Source organism: Trachypithecus francoisi, unplaced genomic scaffold (assembly GCF_009764315.1).
Source record: "Trachypithecus francoisi isolate TF-2019V2 unplaced genomic scaffold, Tfra_2.0 Lachesis_group9, whole genome shotgun sequence".
Classification (NCBI taxonomy): domain Eukaryota; kingdom Metazoa; phylum Chordata; class Mammalia; order Primates; family Cercopithecidae; genus Trachypithecus; species Trachypithecus francoisi.
In genome coordinates, this window is record NW_022681474.1 from 11410411 (window position 1) to 11433685 (window position 23275).

A 23275-nucleotide genomic window follows, 5' to 3' on the forward strand; every position below is an offset into this window, starting at 1 on the left:
AAGATGTGAAATATTTTAAAGATTGATGGTGTCCTGGTTTGATCTTGGGTTTTGGCACCAAAAAATAAAATTAAAAAAAAAAAATATATATATATATATATTTTTGAGACGGAGTCTCGCTCTGTCGCCCAGGCTGGAGTGCAGTGGCCGGATCTCAGCTCACTGCAAGCTCCGCCTCCCGGGTTTACGCCATTCTCCTGCCTCAGCCTCCCGAGCAGCTGGGACTACAGGCGCCAGCCACCTCGCCCGGCTAGTTTTTTTTTTTTTTTTTTTTTGTATTTTTAGTAGAGACGGGGTTTCACAGTGTTAGCCAGGATGGTCTCGATCTCCTGACCTCGTGATCCGCCCACCTCGGCCTCCCAAAGTGCTGGGATTACAGGCTTGAGCCACCGCGCCCGGCCTAAAATTAAAAATATTGATATTTTCCACTCATCTTCACCAACCAACCTACTTCCCCTAAACCTAAGGTTTCACTCTAGCAGGAACTACCTCTGTGGCATGAGATCCACTGAACCAATTAGTGGCTTTCAAGTCTCTTCACCTTAAGCAATATTTATCGTCTACAAGTTCCCTTGCAACTGGAATGGGTTGGGTGGAAGATCCAAGAAAAAGCACAGAATTTTCTTTTTCTGACACAGGGTTTTGCTCTGTTGCCCAGGCTGGAGGGCAGTGGCATCATCATGGTTGACTGCAGCCTTGACCTTCCTGGGCTCAAGGGATCCTCCCAGGTCAGCCTCCTGAGTAGCTAGGACTGCAGGCTCGTGCCACCATGCCCAGCTTTTTTTTTTTTTTTTTTTGAGACAGTCTCGCTTTGTTGCAAAAGTTGGAGTGCAGTGGCACGATCTTGGCTCACTGCAACCTCTGCCTCCTGGGTTCAAGCAATTCTCTGCCTCAGCCTCCCGAATAGCTAGGATTACAGACGCCTGACACCACTCCCGACTAATTTTTGTAGTTTTAGTAGAGACAGGGTTTCATCATCTTCGACAGGTTGGTCTTGAACTCCTGACCTTGTGATTCACCTGCCTCGGCCTCCCAAAGTGCTGGGATTACAAGCGTGAGCCACCGCGCCCAGACTGCCCTTTTTTTTTTTTTTGAGACGGAGTCTCACTCTATCGCCCGGGTGGGAGAGGCGTGGGGCAATCTTGGCTCACTGCAGGCTCTGTCTCCCCGGTTCAAGCGATTCTTCTGCCTCAGCTTCCCGAATAGCTGGGACTATCGGCACGTGCCCCCACGCCCGGCTAATTTTTGTATTTTCAGTAGAGATGGGGTTTCACCATATTGGCCAGGCTGGTCTCAAACTCCAAACTCCTGACCTTGTGATCCGCCTGCCTCGGCCTCCCAAAGTGCTGGGATTACAGGTGTGAGCCATCGTGTCCAACCTCCAGCTAATTTATAGGGACGGTGTCTCAGTTTGTTACCTAGGCTGTACACTACAGGTTGGTTTTGAACTCCTGGCCCCAAGTGATCCTCCCATCTCAGCCTCCCGAAGTGTTGGGATTACAGGTATGAACCACTGTGCCTGGCCCAAGTACAGCATTTTAGATGCACTCAGTCCGTTAAGGCTCAGTCCAGGTTTGATTGTTGTTGTCCTTCTGTTGGGCCATAGGTTCTATACTGCGAACTAAAATGAACTTCGGTGTTAAGCAAGGAAGGGATCCTTATTAGCCTTAAATTCACTTCCCTTATCTCAGTGTCTTTAAGTTTCTCAGAACTCTGAGTATTGATGAAATAGTCTTCACCTGAAACATGGTTAACATAATTCAGTTGACATCCTTAAATTGCTCTTCAACAGTCAGAGGCTGATGGCAATTGTGAAAAAAGCTCTTTATTGTTATTGCTAATTTTTTAAAAAAGGGTCAGTAGTCAGGTGTGGTGACTTCTTGTCCCTGCTACTCGGGAGACTGAGGTGGGAGGATGGCTTCAGCCCAGGAGATCAAGGCTGCAGTGAGGCATGATTGCACTGCTGCACTCCAGCCTGGACGACAGGGCGAGATCGTCTCAGGGAAAAAAAAAAAAAAAAAAAAAAGGGTATTTCATATTGGTCCAATATATAGGTAGTATGACCCCCTGATGACGTGAAGACAGAGCAACAGAAGGACCTTCTTTAGTCATCATTAGCTTAGCCAAAAGAAAAGTCGGTTACACTCACTGTTGCATAATCAGTTGTATGGTCAACTTTACACTAATTTATTTGGTGACAAATATACACAATCAAATTAAGGTTGAATGTAAATTTAAACTTTACTTTTGCTTTCTTCTCCCCTCCCCACGAAAAAGGTCCATGGTCCAATATAACATACCTCATCCAAGTATTTACGGGTTAAGAAACATTTTTAAAAGTTGTTACATTCTTTCCTCTATCTTGATGATTTAAATATGAGCAAGTTCGGTCTATCAAGGCAGGCTCATAATAGCTATTATCGATAAGTAGTTGAGTAGTTCTTGAATGCCAAATCTTCATTGTCTGCTGACTATGCAAATTTATCACGTGAAAACACAGGTTTTCCAACTGTCAACGCCTTTAGGAAATTCACCTGCCTAGGCTTTCGTGGGATTTGCCTCTTGGAGCTGAGAACACAGCTTCTGCTTACACCCGTGTCCTCAATGAGGTTAGAGATTCCTAAGAGAATTCTAGAAAAAGAGGAGGGGGTTAGAAGGCAAGCAAGGAACAGTTTCTAAGCTTAGGGCCTAAACCTTTGCATCCAAGGATCAGCTACCACGTTTACAGCGGCTTTAAGTTACAGCCCCTGGTAAGTGCGGATCGGCTTCCCAATGAAACCTGGCCTTCACTTTCATCTCTGTTAAGGGTTACTTTTATCAAAAGAAGCCGCTTTTCCTCCTACCACTTTCCTAAAGCGCCCACCGGCAACGCACCAAACAGGGAAGGAACAGAGCGGGAAACAGGACACGTGTGATTTCCGAACTCTTCCCGGCGGGCTCCGGGCCCCGGCGAGCCCAGCCCCGCGGGAGGAACCAAGGCCGCCACCCCCGAGAGGCGGCCCGACCCGCGTTCCTCGCCCACGTGGCCGCCGCACGCACCCGCTCAAAGTCCAAGGACGGCGGTCCGGCTCTGGGACCTTGGACCGAGCGAGCTCCCGCACCGACGGCTGGACTCAGAAACGTGGTGGCCGGCAGTACTCCCCTCCCGCCGTTCCGTGCACCTCCACCCCAGTCTACACGCCGCCTCCCAGACCCCGGTGGCAGAGACCGCAAGGGGAACCGGAAGCCAAAATGGCGACGCCCCGCCCTTTTCCTCTCGCGAGAGGCGGGGAAGAAAAAAAGTTGGGCGAGTGACGGGGATGTAACCAATTAGAGTGCCGGAAGTGCCTGATTGGCGGCCTCCCGGGGCCTGCAGGCCCCGCCCCGGCTGCGGAGGCTCAGTCACCGCCCTCCCCTCCCCGCCTCCTCCCGTTTTCTCCCCGCCCGGTTCTTCTCTTCCCGTCTGAAGTGGCGGCAGGTCTCGCCTTGTCGCCAGCTCCATTTTCCTCTCCTCTCTTCCCGTTTCCTTCGCGCCCGAGAGCGCCTCTCAGACTCGCAGGGTGGTCACGGAGCCCCTGCGCCTTTTCCTTTCTCTGGTCCTGCGTCCGCGCCTGCCCCGCCATGAATGAGGAGTACGACGTGATCGTGCTGGGCACCGGCCTGACGGTGGGCGCCGGGGCTGAGGGGCCGGAGTTGAGCAGCCGGGGCGGGCGCATCCCCGGCTCCTGCACGGCCCGCGGGTCGCAGCTTCTCGGGGGTCTCGTTCTGCCGTCAGCCGTAGCTTTCGGGACGGGAGTCGTGGCTGGGGGCACGGGCGGGTTCGGGGGCGCCCCGCGTCCCGGGGCGATCGGGCGACTCCCAGTGTGAGGGGCAGGCGGGGAAATGGAGATGCGGGCCGCGAGACTCCGGGCGGGGTAACGGCAGAGCCCGGCTGCTGCGCTTCCCCCCTGCGGAAGCGGGGTGGAGGGAGAAGGCGGCCCGGGCCGAGGCTCCCGCTCCCCGCTTTGGGCCGGTGACCTCTCCCGGTTGGAAACTAGCACCCGAGGCGGAGGGGACGGTGCAGGCCTCGCAGTTGCATTTCCTATTCCGCCTCGGCCACTTCCCCGGGTCAGTCTGGCTGCCAAAGCCGAGCACGGGGTTTCCTGACAAGTCTTGGATAATCACTACTTCGAAACTGCTAGGGCTTGATTAACTTATATTTTTGGAGAAAAGGCAGAAATTAATCTTTTAATCCTTTCTCCCCCCTGCTAATAAGAAGTATTATTGAATCTTTTTAGCTACCCTCCATTCCCACTTACCGAGCATCTGCAGAATTGGAATTGAGTTTTTTCAAAACTTGTCTATCAAATGCTTTCGCACCTGACCTTCGCCGCCTTTTCGTTTTGTTTGGTGGGTTCCCTGCCTCCTTTGTCTCTTCTGGACTCTTTTCCCCTAAGAATTGGATTGGTGATGGATTGCTAAAGGCCAAGTTCTCTGTACTCCGAAGCTTTCTTCAGGGAGTTGGAAGATAAATCAATAACAACATGAAGAATGCATTGTAATATATATGAATGCAAGGTGTACCTAATACCATGGTATATTGATTTTCCGGGTTATCTGTCTGCTTAGGGAACTTTAGGTTAACTGTAGATAATGCAGGCAGGTTCTGTAGTTTGTACTTTTTCTGTTTTGTTTTTGTTTTTGTTTTTTATGAAGACTGTTCATCTTGCAAAAGAATTTGGAGAAAACCATTTTAACTATCGATTTTTGGGAACTTTGAAATTCTAACTTTGGGCTGCTTGGTCATATTTAAGATGAATACTGATGTAAATCTTGTGTATCCTATGTACTCTGACTTTAAATTCCTGCGTCATTTAATGTAGACTTCCCCTTCAAATTTTTTGAAATTTATTATAATCTGTCAGGTTCAAACTAATTTTTTTTTTTTTTAACAGGTAACATCCCAAAATAACACTTTTAAATGTCTCTAGGCAAGAGAAAACCTTCGAACTTTTATTTGGCTAATTTTTTAGGAAAGGTTTGTTAAGACTTAGAATGGTGTTTTTCTGGCCTGTCATTTTTCTGTTTATAGTTATATGCAATTATTAGAGAATATTCATTCAGAATACTTTGTTATGTTTGACAAATTCAGGAATAATCCTGTCAATGTCTTTGAAAAGCTGGAAGACTGTTGGATGCCTAAATGAATAAGGCCTACCCACTGCAGGTTTTGTGCTTTTTAAGTGCCTCATTGGGATTCCAAACTGCGCTTAGTAGTTTGTGGTGGATTTTGCCCGTTGGAATGGGTAGTGTTGCTGCCAACGTGTTGTTAGAGCGGGTTCCACCGTTTTTCTATGGTTGTTGCTGGTCTTTCAGATTTGCTTACAATCGAGGTCAGTTGAGCATGGACGAGTGAGTGCAAATCCACCATCATGCAGGCTTCCACAAGCCCCATTCACATCACTTTGTATCAAAGATGGTGAAACAGTCTTTTTATATAACAAGTTAAGATAATGCACTTCGTTTAAATTTTCGTTTGGATTGTGAAGTTTTTGATAAATGGTAGATGCATACTTAACTAGAAATCAGACCAATTTCTGCTGTCATTTTGTAGCTGTGATAACTTTAATCTCTGTGAGCCCTCGTAAGTTTTCTGAGATGTTCTTTGATAATTATATTAATTCAGGAGAATCACATTATTACCATCCTTGATAGGAGTAGTGCTGACAGGATGATTTTGATAATGAGAAATCTTATATCCTTATTTTTAGTGTTACCAGGAATTAGATGACTAAAAATTAGAAGAAGAGAAAACCAAAGTTAGCACTCAGAATTAACTTTTGAGTGTCTGGAGTTAAATTAATTTTCTTGAAATTTACTTTATATTTAGTGCCTGAGATTTAAGAACCTAAAAAAAGGCAAGTGCTTTCAGTGCTAGGAACTTGTTACTTTTAAAGAAGTGTAAGGAAGTGCTGGAGTTGCTGTGTTGCTTAGTGCTTGTTTGTATGAGTTGTTAAGTCCAAGCTCATAATCACAAATATTGATAGTCATTTTAATCAAGAAGATACAAAATGATTTGGCATAAAGGAGTAAAATCTTCATTCTGTGTGTAAAAGGAATATTCCACACAATTGAATTTTCTAAGGAATTAAGGGTTATCTCTAAAGAGCACAGCTTTTGGATAATGCCTTTCTAAATGCTGTCACAACTTCTCTAACAAACTAAGACACATAATTTACTCGATAACTAAGATTTCACGTAGTGAAGATTAATTATTGTATTGTGCTGTAACATGGTGAAGCCATGAAGACCCCGCCAGCTTTGTAGGAACTTTTGCCCCCTTTACTCTCAGGCTGCTCTGCTAGTTTACTCTTCAAATTTTTTCCCTCTATCTTACTTTACCGTTAGGCTGGCAACATTTACTTTTCTCTGCTTTCAGCATGTGTGGGCAGCCTCTCACCACGTATTTTGCACATAGTTCACTATGGACTTGGAAGTAAGTTCACGAGTCTTGTTAGACATAGTAGATTAAAAAAATAAGAGTAGTTCCACAGCTATTTGTGCTTCCCAGAGGTTTTTTTCTTCCCATTTTTTTTGTTCTACACAGTGAGGATTTATGAATAGAAATATATACTTTAGTGATATTTAGCCAGATGATTCTCAGCATCATATGTCTACAAACTTGCTTTACATCCCAGATACTTTTCCCCATTTCTCTTTATCAAAATTTTGTGATTTCAGATTCAGAGAAGAGGTTTTATACTTGATTTTAAAATTATGAACTATAATTCAGATTGCCTCTTGGATTTGCTTAATCTTAGATTTGCTCCTCGAGAGTTCTTGCTTATAGCTGTGTTACAGTTCTGTAGACAAAGGACTTTCTATTCACTACAGTAGTGAGCATAGGATCAATATTTGCAAATACTGTTCCACTTGGGAGCTGTGTTGTAGGCAGTTTAAACCAGCGTTAAGCATCCTGGCCAAAAGAAAATACAAGTGAAATTAGACATATTTTAGCATGTAGAGATGACAGTAGTGTGACATTGGGTTTTAAAGACCACTGGTAGATGTTCACATGCGTGATACACAGCAGTTACCTCTGTCTTCCTTCCCATGGTACCTGATTGGAGACTCTTACTGGAGTAATAGTTTCAGCTTCAGTTATTTAAACTTCCAGTGACTATTGTGATCAGTTATGGGCAGTAAAAAGATAAACACAGAACCTGTCTGTAAGTAGCTTGTCCTCGTGTTGGGGAGTAACTAATAAGAATTCGTATGAGAAAGCAGTAAGTCCCCTAAGAGGCGCACTTATAGGAGTTCAGACAGGCAGTCAGGGAAACCTTCATAAAGAAGGAGATATTTAGCTGGCTTTAAAAAATACTGGCAAGCTTTGAATGGAGGAATGATTTTTTAGGCAGAGACCTGTGTAAGTCAATGTTAAGTCAAAGATGTATGTAGGGAATGGGGAGTGGTTTATTTTGCTTGAAACAGGTTTGGAGAGAGATTCTAGACTAAGAAATGTGAAAATTATCTTCAAGGCAGTGAGAGAGGACTTTGAGCAGGAGAGTAATATAATTAGCCACATTTCAAGAGAAGGTATCTTTTGACTTTTTTTTTTTTTTTGAGATAGAGTCTCGCTCTGTTGCCCAGGCTGGAGTGCAGTGATGTGATCTTGGCTCACTGCAACGTCTGCCTTGCAGGTTCAAGCAGTTCTCCTGCCTTAGCCTTCTGAGTAGCTGGGAATTACAGGTGCCTGTCTCCATGCCCCGCTAATATTTGTATTTTTAGTAGAAACGGGGTTTCACCATATTGGTCAGGCTGGTCTCGAACTCCTGACCTCAGGTGATCCACTCGCCTAGGCCTCCCAAATTGCTGGGATTACAGGCATGAGCCACGCCTGGCTGACAGTTTTTAATGCGATGTATTGGAGGGGCAGAGTCATTTAAAGAAACATTCTTCATAAAACAAACAGCCATTTTTATTATGTTGTTGCTGTAAGATATATGCCATTGAAATAAACTGATTTAAAATTTTTCTGGGTAATATATTTTCACATATTTCTAGGTAAGTAGTTTTGAAAAGGCACCTTAATATTAATTATTAGATACTTTGTACTCCTGGTCGCGTTTGTGTGTATGTTTTTATATTTGTAGTTTTGCTTTTTTTTTTTTTTTTTCTTTTCCCCATAACAGTACTTTTTATTTCTAGACAGAGCTCTCTGTTACCCAGGCTGGAGTGCAGTGGTTCAATCTTGGCTCACTGCAACCTCTGCCTCCCTGGTTCAAGTAATTCTTCTGCCTCAGCCTCTCAAGTGTTTGGGATTACAGGCGCTAACCACCATGCCTGGCTAATTTTTTTGTATTTTTAGTAGAGATGGAGTTTTACCCTGTTGGCCAGGCTGGTTTCGAACTCTTGACCTCAGGTGATCTGCCTGCCTCAGCTTCCCAAAGTGCTGGGATTACAGGCGAGAGCCACCGTACCCGGCCCATAACAGAACTTTAAAATGCAGTAGGATTTGATAGGGCGTAGAGGATTTTTTTGTTTGTTTTTGAGACAGGGTCTTAGTCTCTCACCTAGGCTGGAGTGCAGTTGTGTGATCACAGCTTACTGTAGCCTCAACCTTCCAGGCTGATGCGATCCTGCCGCTTCAGCTTCCCAAGTTAGCTGGAACCACAGGTGGCATGTGATTTGGGTATTTTTTGTGGAAATGGGGTTTTGCCATATTACCCAGCTGGTCTTGAACTCCTGGGCTCAAGCAGTCCTCCTGCCTTGTCCTCCCAAGGTGTTAGGATTTCAGGTGTGAGCCACCTTGCCCGGATGGGGTATAGAGTTTAGTGTGTCACTAGGTGTTTAGTTTGTCACTAGGAAGGTATATCAAAATACTAATAAATTTTGGCTCTGTTCCCTTCCAAGTCTAAATTGCTCTGTAATTGGGGGTGGGGAGTGGGCATTAATTTTTCAGCATACCATTTAGTGTTACTGGCCATGGAAACACCATTTAGGTATAACAATTCATATATACAAATTCCATTCGACCTCTTCAGGTGCTTTGTCTAACATGTTTGGGTGTTGTCCAAATGAGTTATTCTGTTTTTGATTATTGCAACTCTGGTGCTATGTGTAGGGTGCTGAAGGAAGAGAGCAGTATCGCTGATGGTTCTGTCCCCCAGCCCCACATCCACATATCTACACATACTAGCACTTTGGTGCAATTAAACATTGAAAACCATTTTGGCTGATTACCTCTTTTTATGTAGGAGAACTATCAAGTGCCAGGTGGGTGACAGATGCTAGTGTCATATAGAACTTGGATTCTGAAGATGATTTTACAGTCTTAGTGATTTTGGATGTGAATATGTATTCTTATCCTGCTTAGGTCATTTGTAGGTGAGTTTGAAGTTAGAGTGGGTACTCTTACCTGTTACATTTAAAACTCATATGTTGGTGAATATTCATTCACATACAAGTTTCCTGGTTAAAGTTAGCAGTATACTTGACGTACATGATGGACCAGCTTTTCTAGTGTGAAAAAGAGAAGCTTAGTTTCTATGGCTTTAATGTGCTTTGCTTGTGAATATTGTGTATTCACCAGATAGGCTGTAGTAGAATTTAATTTTGAGCTGGTAATTTTGGAAAATGCTAACATTTTAGGATCATTAATATATATGCTGTGCCCAGATATGACTGATAAATTTTATCAATGAATTAATGACTTCACCCCATGTTTTAAAACATGTTTAAAGTTTTAAACATGTCCCAAAGTTTGAAGTATTATGTTTGTGCTATTATATATATATATATATTTTTTTTTTTTTGAGGCGGAGTCTCGCTCTGTCGCTGGGACTGGAGTGCAGTGGCCGGAGCTCACTGCAAGCTCCGCCTCCCAGGTTTACGCCATTCTCCTGCCTCAGCCTCCCGAGTAGCTGGGACTACAGGCGCCCGCCACCTCGCCCTGCTAGTTTTTGTATTTTTTAGTAGAGACGGGGTTTCACCGTGTTAGCCAGGATGGTCTCGATCTCCTGACCTCGTGATCCGCCCGTCTCGGCCTCCCAAAGTGCTGGGATTACAGGCGAGAGCCACCGTACCCGGCCCATAACAGAACTTTAAAATGCAGTAGGATTTGATAGGGCGTAGAGGATTTTTTTGTTTGTTTTTGAGACAGGGTCTTAGTCTCTCACCTAGGCTGGAGTGCAGTTGTGTGATCACAGCTTACTGTAGCCTCAACCTTCCAGGCTGATGCGATCCTGCCGCTTCAGCTTCCCAAGTTAGCTGGAACCACAGGTGGCATGTGATTTGGGTATTTTTTGTGGAAATGGGGTTTTGCCATATTACCCAGGCTGGTCTTGAACTCCTGGGCTCAAGCAGTCCTCCTGCCTTGTCCTCCCAAGGTGTTAGGATTTCAGGTGTGAGCCACCTTGCCCGGATGGGGTATAGAGTTTAGTGTGTCACTAGGTGTTTAGTTTGTCACTAGGAAGGTATATCAAAATACTAATAAATTTTGGCTCTGTTCCCTTCCAAGTCTAAATTGCTCTGTAATTGGGGGTGGGGAGTGGGCATTAATTTTTCAGCATACCATTTAGTGTTACTGGCCATGGAAACACCATTTAGGTATAACAATTCATATATACAAATTCCATTCGACCTCTTCAGGTGCTTTGTCTAACATGTTTGGGTGTTGTCCAAATGAGTTATTCTGTTTTTGATTATTGCAACTCTGGTGCTATGTGTAGGGTGCTGAAGGAAGAGAGCAGTATCGCTGATGGTTCTGTCCCCCAGCCCCACATCCACATATCTACACATACTAGCACTTTGGTGCAATTAAACATTGAAAACCATTTTGGCTGATTACCTCTTTTTATGTAGGAGAACTATCAAGTGCCAGGTGGGTGACAGATGCTAGTGTCATATAGAACTTGGATTCTGAAGATGATTTTACAGTCTTAGTGATTTTGGATGTGAATATGTATTCTTATCCTGCTTAGGTCATTTGTAGGTGAGTTTGAAGTTAGAGTGGGTACTCTTACCTGTTACATTTAAAACTCATATGTTGGTGAATATTCATTCACATACAAGTTTCCTGGTTAAAGTTAGCAGTATACTTGACGTACATGATGGACCAGCTTTTCTAGTGTGAAAAAGAGAAGCTTAGTTTCTATGGCTTTAATGTGCTTTGCTTGTGAATATTGTGTATTCACCAGATAGGCTGTAGTAGAATTTAATTTTGAGCTGGTAATTTTGGAAAATGCTAACATTTTAGGATCATTAATATATATGCTGTGCCCAGATATGACTGATAATTTTATCAATGAATTAATGACTTCACCCCATGTTTTAAAACATGTTTAAAGTTTTAAACATGTCCCAAAGTTTGAAGTATTATGTTTGTGCTATTATATATATATATATATTTTTTTTTTTTTGAGGCGGAGTCTCGCTCTGTCGCTGGGACTGGAGTGCAGTGGCCGGAGCTCACTGCAAGCTCCGCCTCCCAGGTTTACGCCATTCTCCTGCCTCAGCCTCCCGAGTAGCTGGGACTACAGGCGCCCGCCACCTCGCCCTGCTAGTTTTTGTATTTTTTAGTAGAGACGGGGTTTCACCGTGTTAGCCAGGATGGTCTCGATCTCCTGACCTCGTGATCCGCCCGTCTCGGCCTCCCAAAGTGCTGGGATTACAGGCTTGAGCCACCGCGCCCGGCCTATATATTCTTTTAGCAGTGTGGAAGCAGTCTTTTATAATAGTTGGGTATAGAGGAACCACTGGGCCTGCAGATTTTTTATTAGCTTTAGTTAGCTCTTGTCATATTTGCTCCGACTGGTGCCTTTGAAGGTAGTTGCTGTCAGCTCTTTGGACTGGGGCACATCTTTAAATTACTGGGCTCTTTATTTTAGGCCTCAGTGCTTGCTTTACAGCCATAGTCTGGTGGATCATGCTTAGTGTGAAAGGTTATGTATAGAAGCTGTGCAACACTCTAATTTGCTTGCGGAGATTTTGCTTTCAAAAGTTGAACCCTGCAGTCTACTTTTGTCAGCTGGGAATGTAACTGTTCTTCCTCTGTTGTGTCATAACTTATTTTTAAGATAATAAATATTTTATTTTCATACGTAGAACTGTATGTTGGTGCTGCTTTAGGTTGATTTCTTCCCCCCCACCAAAAAAAAAGTAAATTGTTTTAGTCAGTATTAGGCTTGTTTTTTGTAGTTGTAAAATACCTTCATTTCCTTTTATGAAGACTTGATGAAGAAAGTGAAAAGGCAGGCCACAGAATGGAAGAAGATAATTGCAGTACATGTAACTAAGAAAGGGTTTATATATAGTATATAAAGTACTTTTATAAAGCAGTGAGAAAAAGACAATCCATTTAAAAAATGGGGAAAAATAGGCACTTATCAAAAGTGCCTTATCACTTAGCTTGATCATCAGTAAACAGTTTTTGTTTTTTTTTTAATTTTTATTTTCTTTTGTAGAGATGGGGTCTCACTAAGTTGCATAGGTTGGTGTTGAACTTCTGGGCTCGAGCGATTCTCCCACCTTGGTCTCCCAAAGTGCTGGGATTATAGGCATGGGCCACCACGCTGGTCCCTAATAATTAATCAACTATTTAAAAAGTATTCAACCTTATTTGTCTTCAGGAAATGCAAATTAAATCACTTCTTAACTAGAATGGCTACAGTTAAAAAGGCAACTACTTAAGGGGTCAAGGATTTGAAACAATGGGGACTTTCACTGCTGACAAAAGTGTAAATTGGTACAACCCTTTTGGAAAGCTGTTTGGTAATATCTGTTGAATGTATTTATACTCTTCTTGATATACAACAGAAATGTACACTTAAAAGACACATGTGAGAATGTTCATAGAGCATTATTTGTAATAGTAAAAAACTGGAAACTAAACTATCCAAATATCCACCAAGAGTAGAATGGAGAAGTAAATTGTGGTATATTCATTCATTGGAATCATCTACAGCTGTGTTACCCAAAGTGTGATGCATAGATCAGCTGCATCTGCAACACCTGAGAATTTACCAGAACTGCAGACATTTAGGCCCCAACCCAGATATTACACAGAGTCAGAATCTACAGTTTAACAGGATCTCCAGGTTATTCTTATGTATAATAAAATTTGCAAACACAGCTTTAGTCATTCTCGAAATTGGTCCTGGACCAGCATCATCAGTATCACCTCATCAGCATCAGTGGTGGTGACACCTGTAGTCCCAGCACTTTGGGAGGACAACGCAGGATTGCTTCAGCAAACCTTGCTTTGTAAGGCCAACGCTGGGCAACATAGTGAGATCCCTGTCACTACAAAATGTTAAAAAATTAGGCGTGGTGGCACATGTCTGTAGTCTCAGCTACTCTGGAGGCTGAGGTGAGAGGATCTCTTGAGCCTAGAGGTTGAAGCTGCAGTGAGCCATGATCACACCACTGCACTCCAGGCTGGGCAACAAAGTGAGACCCTGTCTGCCCCCGCCACTTTTTTTTTTTTTTTTTTTAAGAGCAAATTCTCAGATCCAGCCTCAGATGTACTAACTCAGAAGCTCTGGAAATGGGGCCCAGCAGTCTGTTTCTTCAAGCCTTCCAGGTGATGTGGATACAACCTGAAGTTTGGAAATCTGCATAGAATTTACATTTCTAACAGGTTGGCAGGTGATGCCAAGTCAGGAACCACACTGAGATGCCCTGCTTGCAGGGTTAGCCATACACTCTGTAAAGCTCCAGATAGTAGCCGGGCGCCATGGCTCACACCGGTAATCCCAGCTCTTTGGGAGGCTGAGGCGGGTGGATCATCAGGTCAGGAGTTCGAGACCAGCATGGCCAAGATATTGAAACCTCGTCTGTACTAAAAATACAATAATTAGCTGGGCGTGGTGGTGCATGCCTGTAGTCCCAGCTACTTGGGAGGCTGAGGCAGGAGAATCGCTTGAACCCGGGAGGGGGAGATTGCGGTGAGCTGAGATTATGCCATTGCACTCTAGCCTGGGCGACAAGAGTGAAATTCCGTCTTTGAGAAAAAAAAAAAAGCTCCAGATAGTAAATATTTTAGGTTATGTAGACTTTCTGGTCTCTCTCACAGCTGCCCAACTCTGCTGTGGTACTAGGAAAACAGCCATAAACAGTATGTACATGAACAGATATGGGTATTTACCAATAAAACTTCACAGAAATAGCCTTCAGGCTGGATTTGTCTCATCTCTGGGGACCTTTGCTCTATAGCAATGAGAATAAATAGACCATGCACAAAACATGAAAGAATCTTGAAACATGTTGCATAATGTCAGATGCAGAAAGTTAATACACATGATTACATTTTTACAGAGTTCAGAAGCAGGCAGAACAAATCTTTGCTATTAGAAATTATGAGAGTGCTGGAAGATGGTGGTGGTTGGAATAGGGCATGAAGGCCTTCTGGAGTGCTCAGAATGTTTTGTTTCTTGAGCCAAGGAAAGAATGATTCAGGCCGGGCGTAATGGCTCACGTCTGTAATCCCAGCACTTTGGGAGGCCAAGGTGGGCAGATCACTTGAGACCAGGAGTTCAAGACCAACCTGGCCAACATGGTGAAACCCCATCTCTATTAAAAATACAAAAATTAGCCAGTCGTGATGGTGCATGTCTATAATCCCAGCTACTCAGGAGGCTGAGGCAGGAGAACTGCTTGAACCTGGGAGGTGAAGGTTGCAGTGAGCCAGGATCGCGCCACTGCATTCGAGTCTGGGCAACAGGGTGAGACTCCTGTCTCAATTAAAAAAAAAAAAAGAAAAAATGATTCACACTCCTGTAGTAAAATTTGAATCTCATGGTAAGTAATTTAAAACATTTAAAAAGTACTAAATGAATAGATACATTATGGAAGAAAACTTGAAATTTGTGTGAATTTTAAAAATGCGAGTTTCGGCCGGGCGCGGTGGCTCAAGCCTGTAATCCCAGCACTTTGGGAGGCCGAGACGGGCGGATCACGAGGTCAGGAGATCGAGACCATCCTGGCTAATATGGTGAAACCCCATCTCTACTAAAAATACAAAAACTAGCCGGGCGAGGTGGCGGGCGCCTGTAGTCCCAGCTACTCGGGAGGCTGAGGCAGGAGAATGGCGGAAACCCAGGAGGCGGAGCTTGCAGTGAGCTGAGATCTGGCCACTGCACTCCAGTCCGGGCGACAGAGTGAGACTCCGCCTCAAAAAAAAAAAAAAAAAAATGCGAGTTTCAAAGTCAAATAGACTTGTAGAGAATAAGATTGTTCTTTGACATCTAGGGTCCTTTGGATAAATTTGAGAAATATTAAAGATTTATAAAGATACATGGAATTTCCTTTGTCTCTTTAAGAAATAAAACACTGATCACCAAAACCCTTTTTGAGTGATTATATGCCCCGTTCCTGTGTTTCTTCTTATTAATTGTATTTTTTCCCTCTTCTTAATTTGGTTTGTGTTAATGTATTCGTGCTTGCTTTATCTTTTTCCTGAGAGTGGTCATTTATACTTTTTGGTTGATTGTCAATTTATTGGTGGTTATCCTATATGCTTTGCTTAGGGCTCTAGTATTCAAACTTTTTAGTCTCAGGATCTGTTTACATTCTAAAAATTTAAGGATCTTGAAGAGCTTTTGTTTATGAAGGTTGTAGCTATTGATATCGTATTAGAAATGGAGGAATAAATAATTTACTGACAAATAATAAACTAATTACATGTTAACATGTATAACAATTTTAACTGTATATGTACTTTTTTTTTTGTTATTGAGATAGGATCCCACTTTGTCACCCAGGCTGAAGTGCAGTAGCCTTATCACGGCTCACTGCACCCTCACCCTTGGGGGTTCAAGTAATCCTCCCACCTCTCAGCCTCCTGAGTAGCAGGGACTACAGGTGCTCACCACCACACTCAGCTAATTTTTGTATTTTTGTAGAGATAGGGTTTTGCCCTGTTGTCCAGACTGGTCTCCAACTCCTGGGCTTAAGTCATCTGCCTGAGTATATTTTCTAAAAATTGTGAGAAGACTATCAATATTTTACATTTTATGCAAATCCTTTAATGTCTGGCTTAATAAAACTGAATTCACATACATGCTTCTGTATTCAGTTCTGTTGTGATGTATTGTCTCGGCTGAAATATATGAAAACAGGTCTCACACAGACATGTAGTTGGAAAAGGGAGGAGTAATTAAATAGCTTTTCAGGTTTTTGTAGATATTCTTTGGTTTACACAAAAGCACAAGTGGTAGTTTTTAAAAGATTGATTCCATTATGAAATCTGAAGCCACATTAATGAATGTTTTATATTCTGATATATTAAAACCCATTGATCTAGCTTGCACTTTAAATTCCTCTTTTTTCCTCCTGTGTGATTTTGTAATTTCATTCATCCGTTATTTGGAAAATAAGGTTTACTCTGAGTAAAGCGGGTCTTCTCAGTGTTGACACATTTCGTTTTACAATATCAAAAATCATGTTTGTTAGTATTGTCACTGATAATGTCAGAAAAGTTCTTCATGTATTGGGGAACCTGACGTGCCCGTGGTGGTAGCTGTAAGCTTTCCATAATTCTTTTTTTTTTTTTTTGAGATGGAGTCTTGCTCTGTCACCAGGCTAGAGTGCAGTGGAGCGATCTCAGCTCACTGCAGCCTCCAGCTGCCTGCTTCAAGAGATTCTTCTGCCTCAGCCTCCTGAGTAGCTGGGATTACAGACATGCACCACCACGCCCAGCTAAGTTTTGTATTTTTAGTAGAGATGGGATTTCACCATGTTGGCCAGGATGGTCTCAATCTCCTGACCTTGTGATCCACCCGCCTTGGTCTCCCAAAGTGCTGGGATTACAGGCGTGACCAGCCGTGCCCGGCCAAGTTTTCTATAATTCTAATTTTCATTTAAAATTTGACTTTTTGTTATTGGCAACACGTGTCGGTTATTTTCCTTTATGTTCTTCTTTGAGAAAATGTCAAATACCTAAATCTGAATAACCACAGTTTGTTGGTCAGTTCTTTCAAATAAAAATGATTATTCATTAAAAAAGTGGCTAGTTCAGCTTACAGATCCGTGGTATAGAAGGTTTTCCCTGAGCCGAAGTGCTATCTGTATTCTTCCCATTTTGTCACACACAGTGTTTAAAAGATGACTATTGAAGGGTGTATGTTTAATAAAGTTAATTTTTTTGCAACTCAGTCTTGCTCTGTCGCCCAGGCTGGAGTGCAGTGGCGTGGTCTCAGCTTACAGCCACTCAGCTCACAACCTCCACCTCCTGGGTTCACGCAATTCTGCTTCAGCCTCCTGCCCTGCTAATTTTTGTGTATTTTGTAGAGACAGGGTTTCACCATGTTGCTCAGGCTGGTCTGAAACTCCCGGGCTCAAGTGATCCACCCGCCTCGGCCTCCCAAAGTGCTGGGATTGCAGGTGTGAGCCACCACGCCTGGCCAATAAAGTTACTTTTTAATGCTTTTATCAAGGACTTTTTTTTTTTTTTCTTCAGATGGACTTTAGCTTTTGTTGCCCAGGCTGGAGTGCAATGGTGCGATCTTGGCTCACTACAACCTCTGCTCCCAGTTTCAAGTGATTAACCTGCCTCAGCCTCCTGAATAGCTAGGATTACAGGCATGTGCCACCATGCCCTGCTAATTTTGTATTTTTAGTAGAGAGGGGATTTCTCCATGTTGGTCAGGCTGGTCTTGCTGTCCCGACCTCAGGTGATCCACCTGCCCTGGCCTCCCAAAGTGCTGGGATTACAGGTGTGGGCCACTGCACCCACCCTATCAAAGACATCCTTAAGTGAATGCCTGGTGATGAAGAATATAATGACTACTAGTATAGTTTAGAGCCCTGTCTTAGTTTTATCCACCATTGATTTTACATCATCAGTGGAAATGTCAACACTGTTTAAAAACGTGACTAGGCCGGGCTCGGTGGCTTACGCCTGTAATCCCAGCGCTTTGGGAGGCTGAGGCAGGAGAATCACCCGAGGTCAGGAGTTCAAGACCAGCCTGGCCAACATGGTGAAACCCTGTCTCTGCCAAAAATACAAAAAATTCGGCCGGGCGCGGTGGCTCAAGTCTGTAATCCCAGCACTTTGGGAGGCCGAGGCGGGTGGATCACGAGGTCAGGAGATCAAGACCATCCTGGCTAACACGGTGAAACCCCGTCTCTACTAAAAATACAAAAAGCTAGCCGGGCGTGGTGGCGGGCGCCTATAGTCCCAGCTACTCGGAGGCTGAGGCGGGAGAATGGCGTGAACCCGGGAGGCGGAGCTTGCAGTGAGCCAAGATGGGGCCACTGCACTCCAGCCTGGGCGACAGAGCGAGACCCCGTGTCAAAAAAAAACAAAAAACAAAAAACAAAAAATTCGCCGGAGTGGTGGGCACCTGTAACCCCACCTACTCAAGAGGCTGAGGCAGGAGAACTGCTTGAACCTGGGAGGTTGCAGTGAGCTGAGATTGCACCGTTGCACTCCAGCCTGGGCAACAAGAGTGAAACTCTGTCTCAAAAACTAAAAATAAAAAAAAAAAGGTGACTAATGTCTTAGTGTTATTATGAAACAGTTTTAATCTTGGGATGCACAGGGGCCCGCATACCACACCTGGTTTCTTACGGACTTTCTTCATAAATTATGTTATGTTGCATGAATATAAGTGTAATTACTAAGAGAATGTGTAATGGTGGGCTTAAAAAAAAAAGATCTGTTTTAAACATGCTGTAGAACTTTCTTTTCAAGATACTGTGCTTTTTCTATAGGAATGTATCCTGTCAGGTATAATGTCAGTGAATGGCAAGAAAGTTCTTCATATGGACCGAAACCCTTACTATGGAGGAGAGAGTGCATCTATAACACCACTGGAAGATGTAAGTGTTAGTCACATTTCTCGCTGTGTCGCCCAGGCTGGAGTGCAGTGGCACTATCTCAGCTCACTGCAAGCTCCACATCCTGGGTTCACGCCATTATCCTGCCTCGGCCTCCCAAGTAGCTGGGACTCCAGGCACCCGCCACCTCGCCCGGCTAATTTTTTGTATTTTTAGTAGAGACGGGGTTTCACCGTGTTAGCCAGGATGGTCTCGATCTGACCTCGTGATCTGCCTGCCTTGGCCTCCCAACATGCTGGGATTACAGGCGTGAGCCACCGCACCCTGCCAAGTGTTAGTCAAATTTTATATGCCTTTCACACTTTGTATTTCACTTGTGAATCTCTACCTTATTCCTTAGAGATGGTCTTATTTTGTTTTATTAAATAGAATATCTGGAGCACTGTTTTTCAGGAGCTTCTAGTTTGAAGCTCATAGAAATTTACATTTTCACTTCTGTTGCTATGTGGAGCAGTTATCTCTTAGCATTGATAGAGTACAGTCTAGGAAGGGAGGGTAGAGGATCACCTGATGTGCCAGCACAAGTCCAGTGCTTTCTTCATGGTTTTATTTATTCTCTCAGTCCCTCAAAGATATTTTTTAAATCTCCATTTAACATAGTCTCTGGGGAGTTAAAATCTGAGATGGGTTGTAAACCCGTTATGTGACTACAAAACTTAGTTCCTTTTGCTATACTGCCCTGTTTCCTACTTTTTTTGAATGTGGACACATAGCATTTCCACAGTGCGTTTTGATATATTGATTTGTTTTTCTGTGTGAGGTTTGTTGAACACCTACATGTATGGATATGACCTGTACTGTGTTTTATGGGAGATAGTTATCATCAATGACTTTTTTTTTTTTTTTTTTTGAGACGGAGTCTCGCTCTGTCACCCAGGCTGGAGTGCAGTGGCCGGATCTCAGCTCACTGCAAACTCCGCCTCCCGGGTTCACGCCATTCTCCTGCCTCAGCCTCCCGAGTAGCTGGGACTACAGGTGCCCGCCACCTCGTCTGGCTAGTTTTTTGTATTTTTTTAGTAGAGACAGGGTTTCACTGTGTTAGCCAGGATGGTCTCGATCTCCTGACCTCGTGATCCGCCCGTCTCGGCCTCCCAAAGTGCTGGGATTACAGGCTTGAGCCACCGCGCCTGGCCCAATGACTTTTTTTAATCAGTGACTTATTAGACAATACTTATCAAAAAGGATGTTTTTCTGTATTCAGTAATACAGAAACACTTAATAATATGATGTATAAAAAAAACTTCCATTGGAGTTCAGCAGTTAACGTTTGCTATATTTTTTTCATGTCTCTTTTTTTGTTTACTGATTTTGATCCATTGAAAATAATAAGGCATAATGAGGCTTGAGTGAAATATTTCAGCATTCATCTGCTAAGAATAACAGTCTCCTACATAAGCATAATACCATTATATCATATCCAGAACCACATTTAAATTTCCCGGTGATCCCAGTAATCTCTTAATGTAGCTGTTTAGTATTTTAGTATTTAGTCTTTTGTATTTGGTATACTTTTCTCTTTATTCTCTTATTTATTTATTTATTTATTTTGGAGATAGAATCTCGCTCTGCCGCCCAGGCTGGAATGCAGTGGCATGGTCTCACCCCCCCTACAGCTTCCACCGTCTGGGTTCAGGTGATTCTCCTGCCTCAGCCTCCCAAGTAGCTGAGATTACAGGAGTGCACCACCATGCCTGGCTAATTTTTGTATTTTTAGTACAGACGGGGTTCCACCATCATGGCCAGGCTGGTCTCAAACCCTTGACCTCGTGTGATCTGTCTGCCTTGGCCTCCCAAACTGCTGGGATTACAGGCGTGAGCCACCAAGCCTGAGTGCTTTATTCTTTGTTGTTATTTGTTTTTAAGAGACCGAGTCTTGCTCTGTTGCCCAGGCTGAAGTGCAGCAGTGTATCGTAGCTTGCTATAGCCTTGAACTCCTGGGCTCAAGCGATCCTCCTGCATCAGCCTCCTAAGTAGTGGGGTTAAAGATGCATACCACTTGCCTGGCTTATTTTATTTTTTGTAGAGATGAGGGTCTCTCAGTGTTGCCCAGGCTGGTCTCAAACTCCTGGCCTCAAGTGATCCTCCCACCTTGGCTTCCCAAAGTGTTGGGATTATAGGTGAGAGCCACCATGCCTGGGCACCTCTTTATTTTCTTAATCTACAAATCTCACAATTTTTTCTTTTCTTAATTTTGTTTTATTTTTTTTTTGAGACAGAGTCTTGCTCTGTTGTCCAAGCTGGAGTGTAGTGGTGCTGTCTCAGCTCACTGCAACCTCCATCTCTTGGGTTCAAGTGATTTTCGTGCCTCAGCCTTCTGAGTAGCTGGGATTACAGGCATGGACAACCACGCCTGGCTAATTTTTTGTATTTTTAGTGGACATGGGGGTTTCTCCTTGTTGGCCATGCTGGTCTCGAACTCCTCAAGTGATCTGCCTGCCTTGGCCTTCCAAAGTGCTGAGATTGTGTGAGCCTCTGCGCCTGGCCTAGTATATTTCTTCGCTGATCTTCAATACAATGAGTAAGATTTCTTTTCCTTTTTTTCTCCCCAGATGTATTCAGGGAGTCATTATTTTTTTATTTTTATTTTTTAGATGGAGTCTTTCTCTGTCACCCAGGCTGCAGTGCAGTGACACTATCTCAGCTCACTGCAACCTCCACCTCCTGGGCTCCAACGATTCTCGTGCCTCAGCCTCCCAAGTAGCTGGGACTACAGAAGTACACTATCATGTCCAGCTAATTTTTTGTATTTTTAGTAGAGGTGGGGTGTCACCATGTTGATCAGGCTGGTCTCGAACTCCTGATCTCAGGTGATCTGCCTGCCTTGGCCTCCCACAGTGCTGGGATTACAGGCATGAGCCACCGCGCCCAGCCAGAATTTTTATTGAATAAATATCTACTAATTTTGCTTATTCTGTTCTACCTTAGTAGGATTCATGAGCTCAAGTGACTGTTCTCTAACTTTACAGCTTTTTGAAATCTGAGCTTCTTCATTTCATGTGAATTATAAATTAATTGAGTATTCTTACCACATCATAAAAGAACAAAAGGACATTTTTGGAGGTGATGGATATGATTGGTACCTTGTGATGTTACGGGTGTACCCTGTGTCTAGACTCACCAAAATGTACGCAGGAAGTAGGCAGTTATTTATGTATCAGTTATACCTAAGTAAAGCCCAAAAATTGTAAATGAACTGGAACTAATTTTAATTGTATTTTCTGATTAGGAAGAATCTAAGGTTTATTTTGAATTCCTTACATAATACGAAAGCAAAATTAAGCCTTTGATAGCTTTTTATTTGGGAGAGAATGAATTTAAATGATTGCTATTTGTCAGAGACACCCTAGTTCTGCATATACAGTCCATATAGAGAACTATACAGTGTCATTGACAAATAATCTTGTTTTATTTATTTATTGAGATGGAATCTCGCTTTGTCACTCAGGCTGGAGTACAGTGGTGCCTTCCCAGCTCACTGCAACATCGACCTCCCAGGTTCATGTGATTCTCCTGCCTCGGCCTCCTGAGTAGCTGGGATTACAGGCACACACCACACCCAGCTAATTTTTTTTTTTTTTGGGACGGAGTCTCACTCTGTTGCCAGGCTGCAGTGTGGTGGCGCTATCTTGGCTCACTGCAACCTCTGCCTCTCGCGTTGAAACGATTCTCCTGCCTCAGCCTCCTGAGTAGCCAGGATTACAGGCGCCTGCCACTGCACCCTGCTAATTTTTGTATTTTCAGTAGAGATGGGGTTTCACCATCTTGGCCTGACTGGTCTTGTACTCCTGACCTCCTGATCCACCCGCCTCCGCCTCCCGAAGTGCTTGGGATTACAGGCGTGAGCCACCACGCTTTGCCAATTTTTGTATTTTTAGTAGAGACAGGGTTTCACTATGTTGGTCAGGCTGGTCTCAAACTCCTGATCTCAAGGGATCCACCCACCTCGTGGATTAGAAAGTGCTGGGATTACAGGCATGAGCCACTGCGTCTGGCCTTGTTTTATATTCTTTCTTTTCTCCTAGTGAAAAACCTTACTTCTGCCATATTTGTTAATTTTAACATTTATGAGTTTAGTAATTGACTTACATATATATTGGACCTTGCTAAAAATTGTATCTGATAAAAGATGAAATGCCCTTATACTTTACTAGTGTAGTGGTGTTTAGTTCTACTAAAAGCACTTAATAAAAAATGTGTACATATTGTAATAAAAAATTAAATTTTGTTAACATTATGGCTATTTTTTCCTTTGCTTTTAGTTATACAAAAGATTTAAAATACCAGGATCCCCACCTGAGTCAATGGGGAGAGGAAGAGACTGGAATGTTGACTTGATTCCCAAGTTCCTTATGGCTAATGGTAAAGAATTCTAACTTAAATTTATGACAGTACTTTGATTGCAATTTTACTATCAAAACTAACTTTTGACAGAGAGTACTATTCTGGGTATGAGGAACTGGATTTTGTTGAATGGAAC

General features: G+C 43.3%; 1 protein-coding gene across 1 annotated transcript in view; it reads left to right on the forward strand.

The window, feature by feature from the left end:
- The first annotated feature begins 2707 nt into the window (after window positions 1-2707).
- Window positions 2708-23275, forward strand: part of GDI2 (GDP dissociation inhibitor 2) — a 51685-nt gene continuing 31117 nt past the window's right edge. The window contains exons 1-3 of the mRNA XM_033208722.1: window positions 2708-3645; window positions 18673-18780; window positions 23058-23157. Of these exons, the coding sequence (XP_033064613.1) occupies window positions 3601-3645; window positions 18673-18780; window positions 23058-23157 (253 nt within the window). The 5' untranslated portion in view covers window positions 2708-3600. The remainder of the gene's footprint in view (window positions 3646-18672; window positions 18781-23057; window positions 23158-23275) is intronic.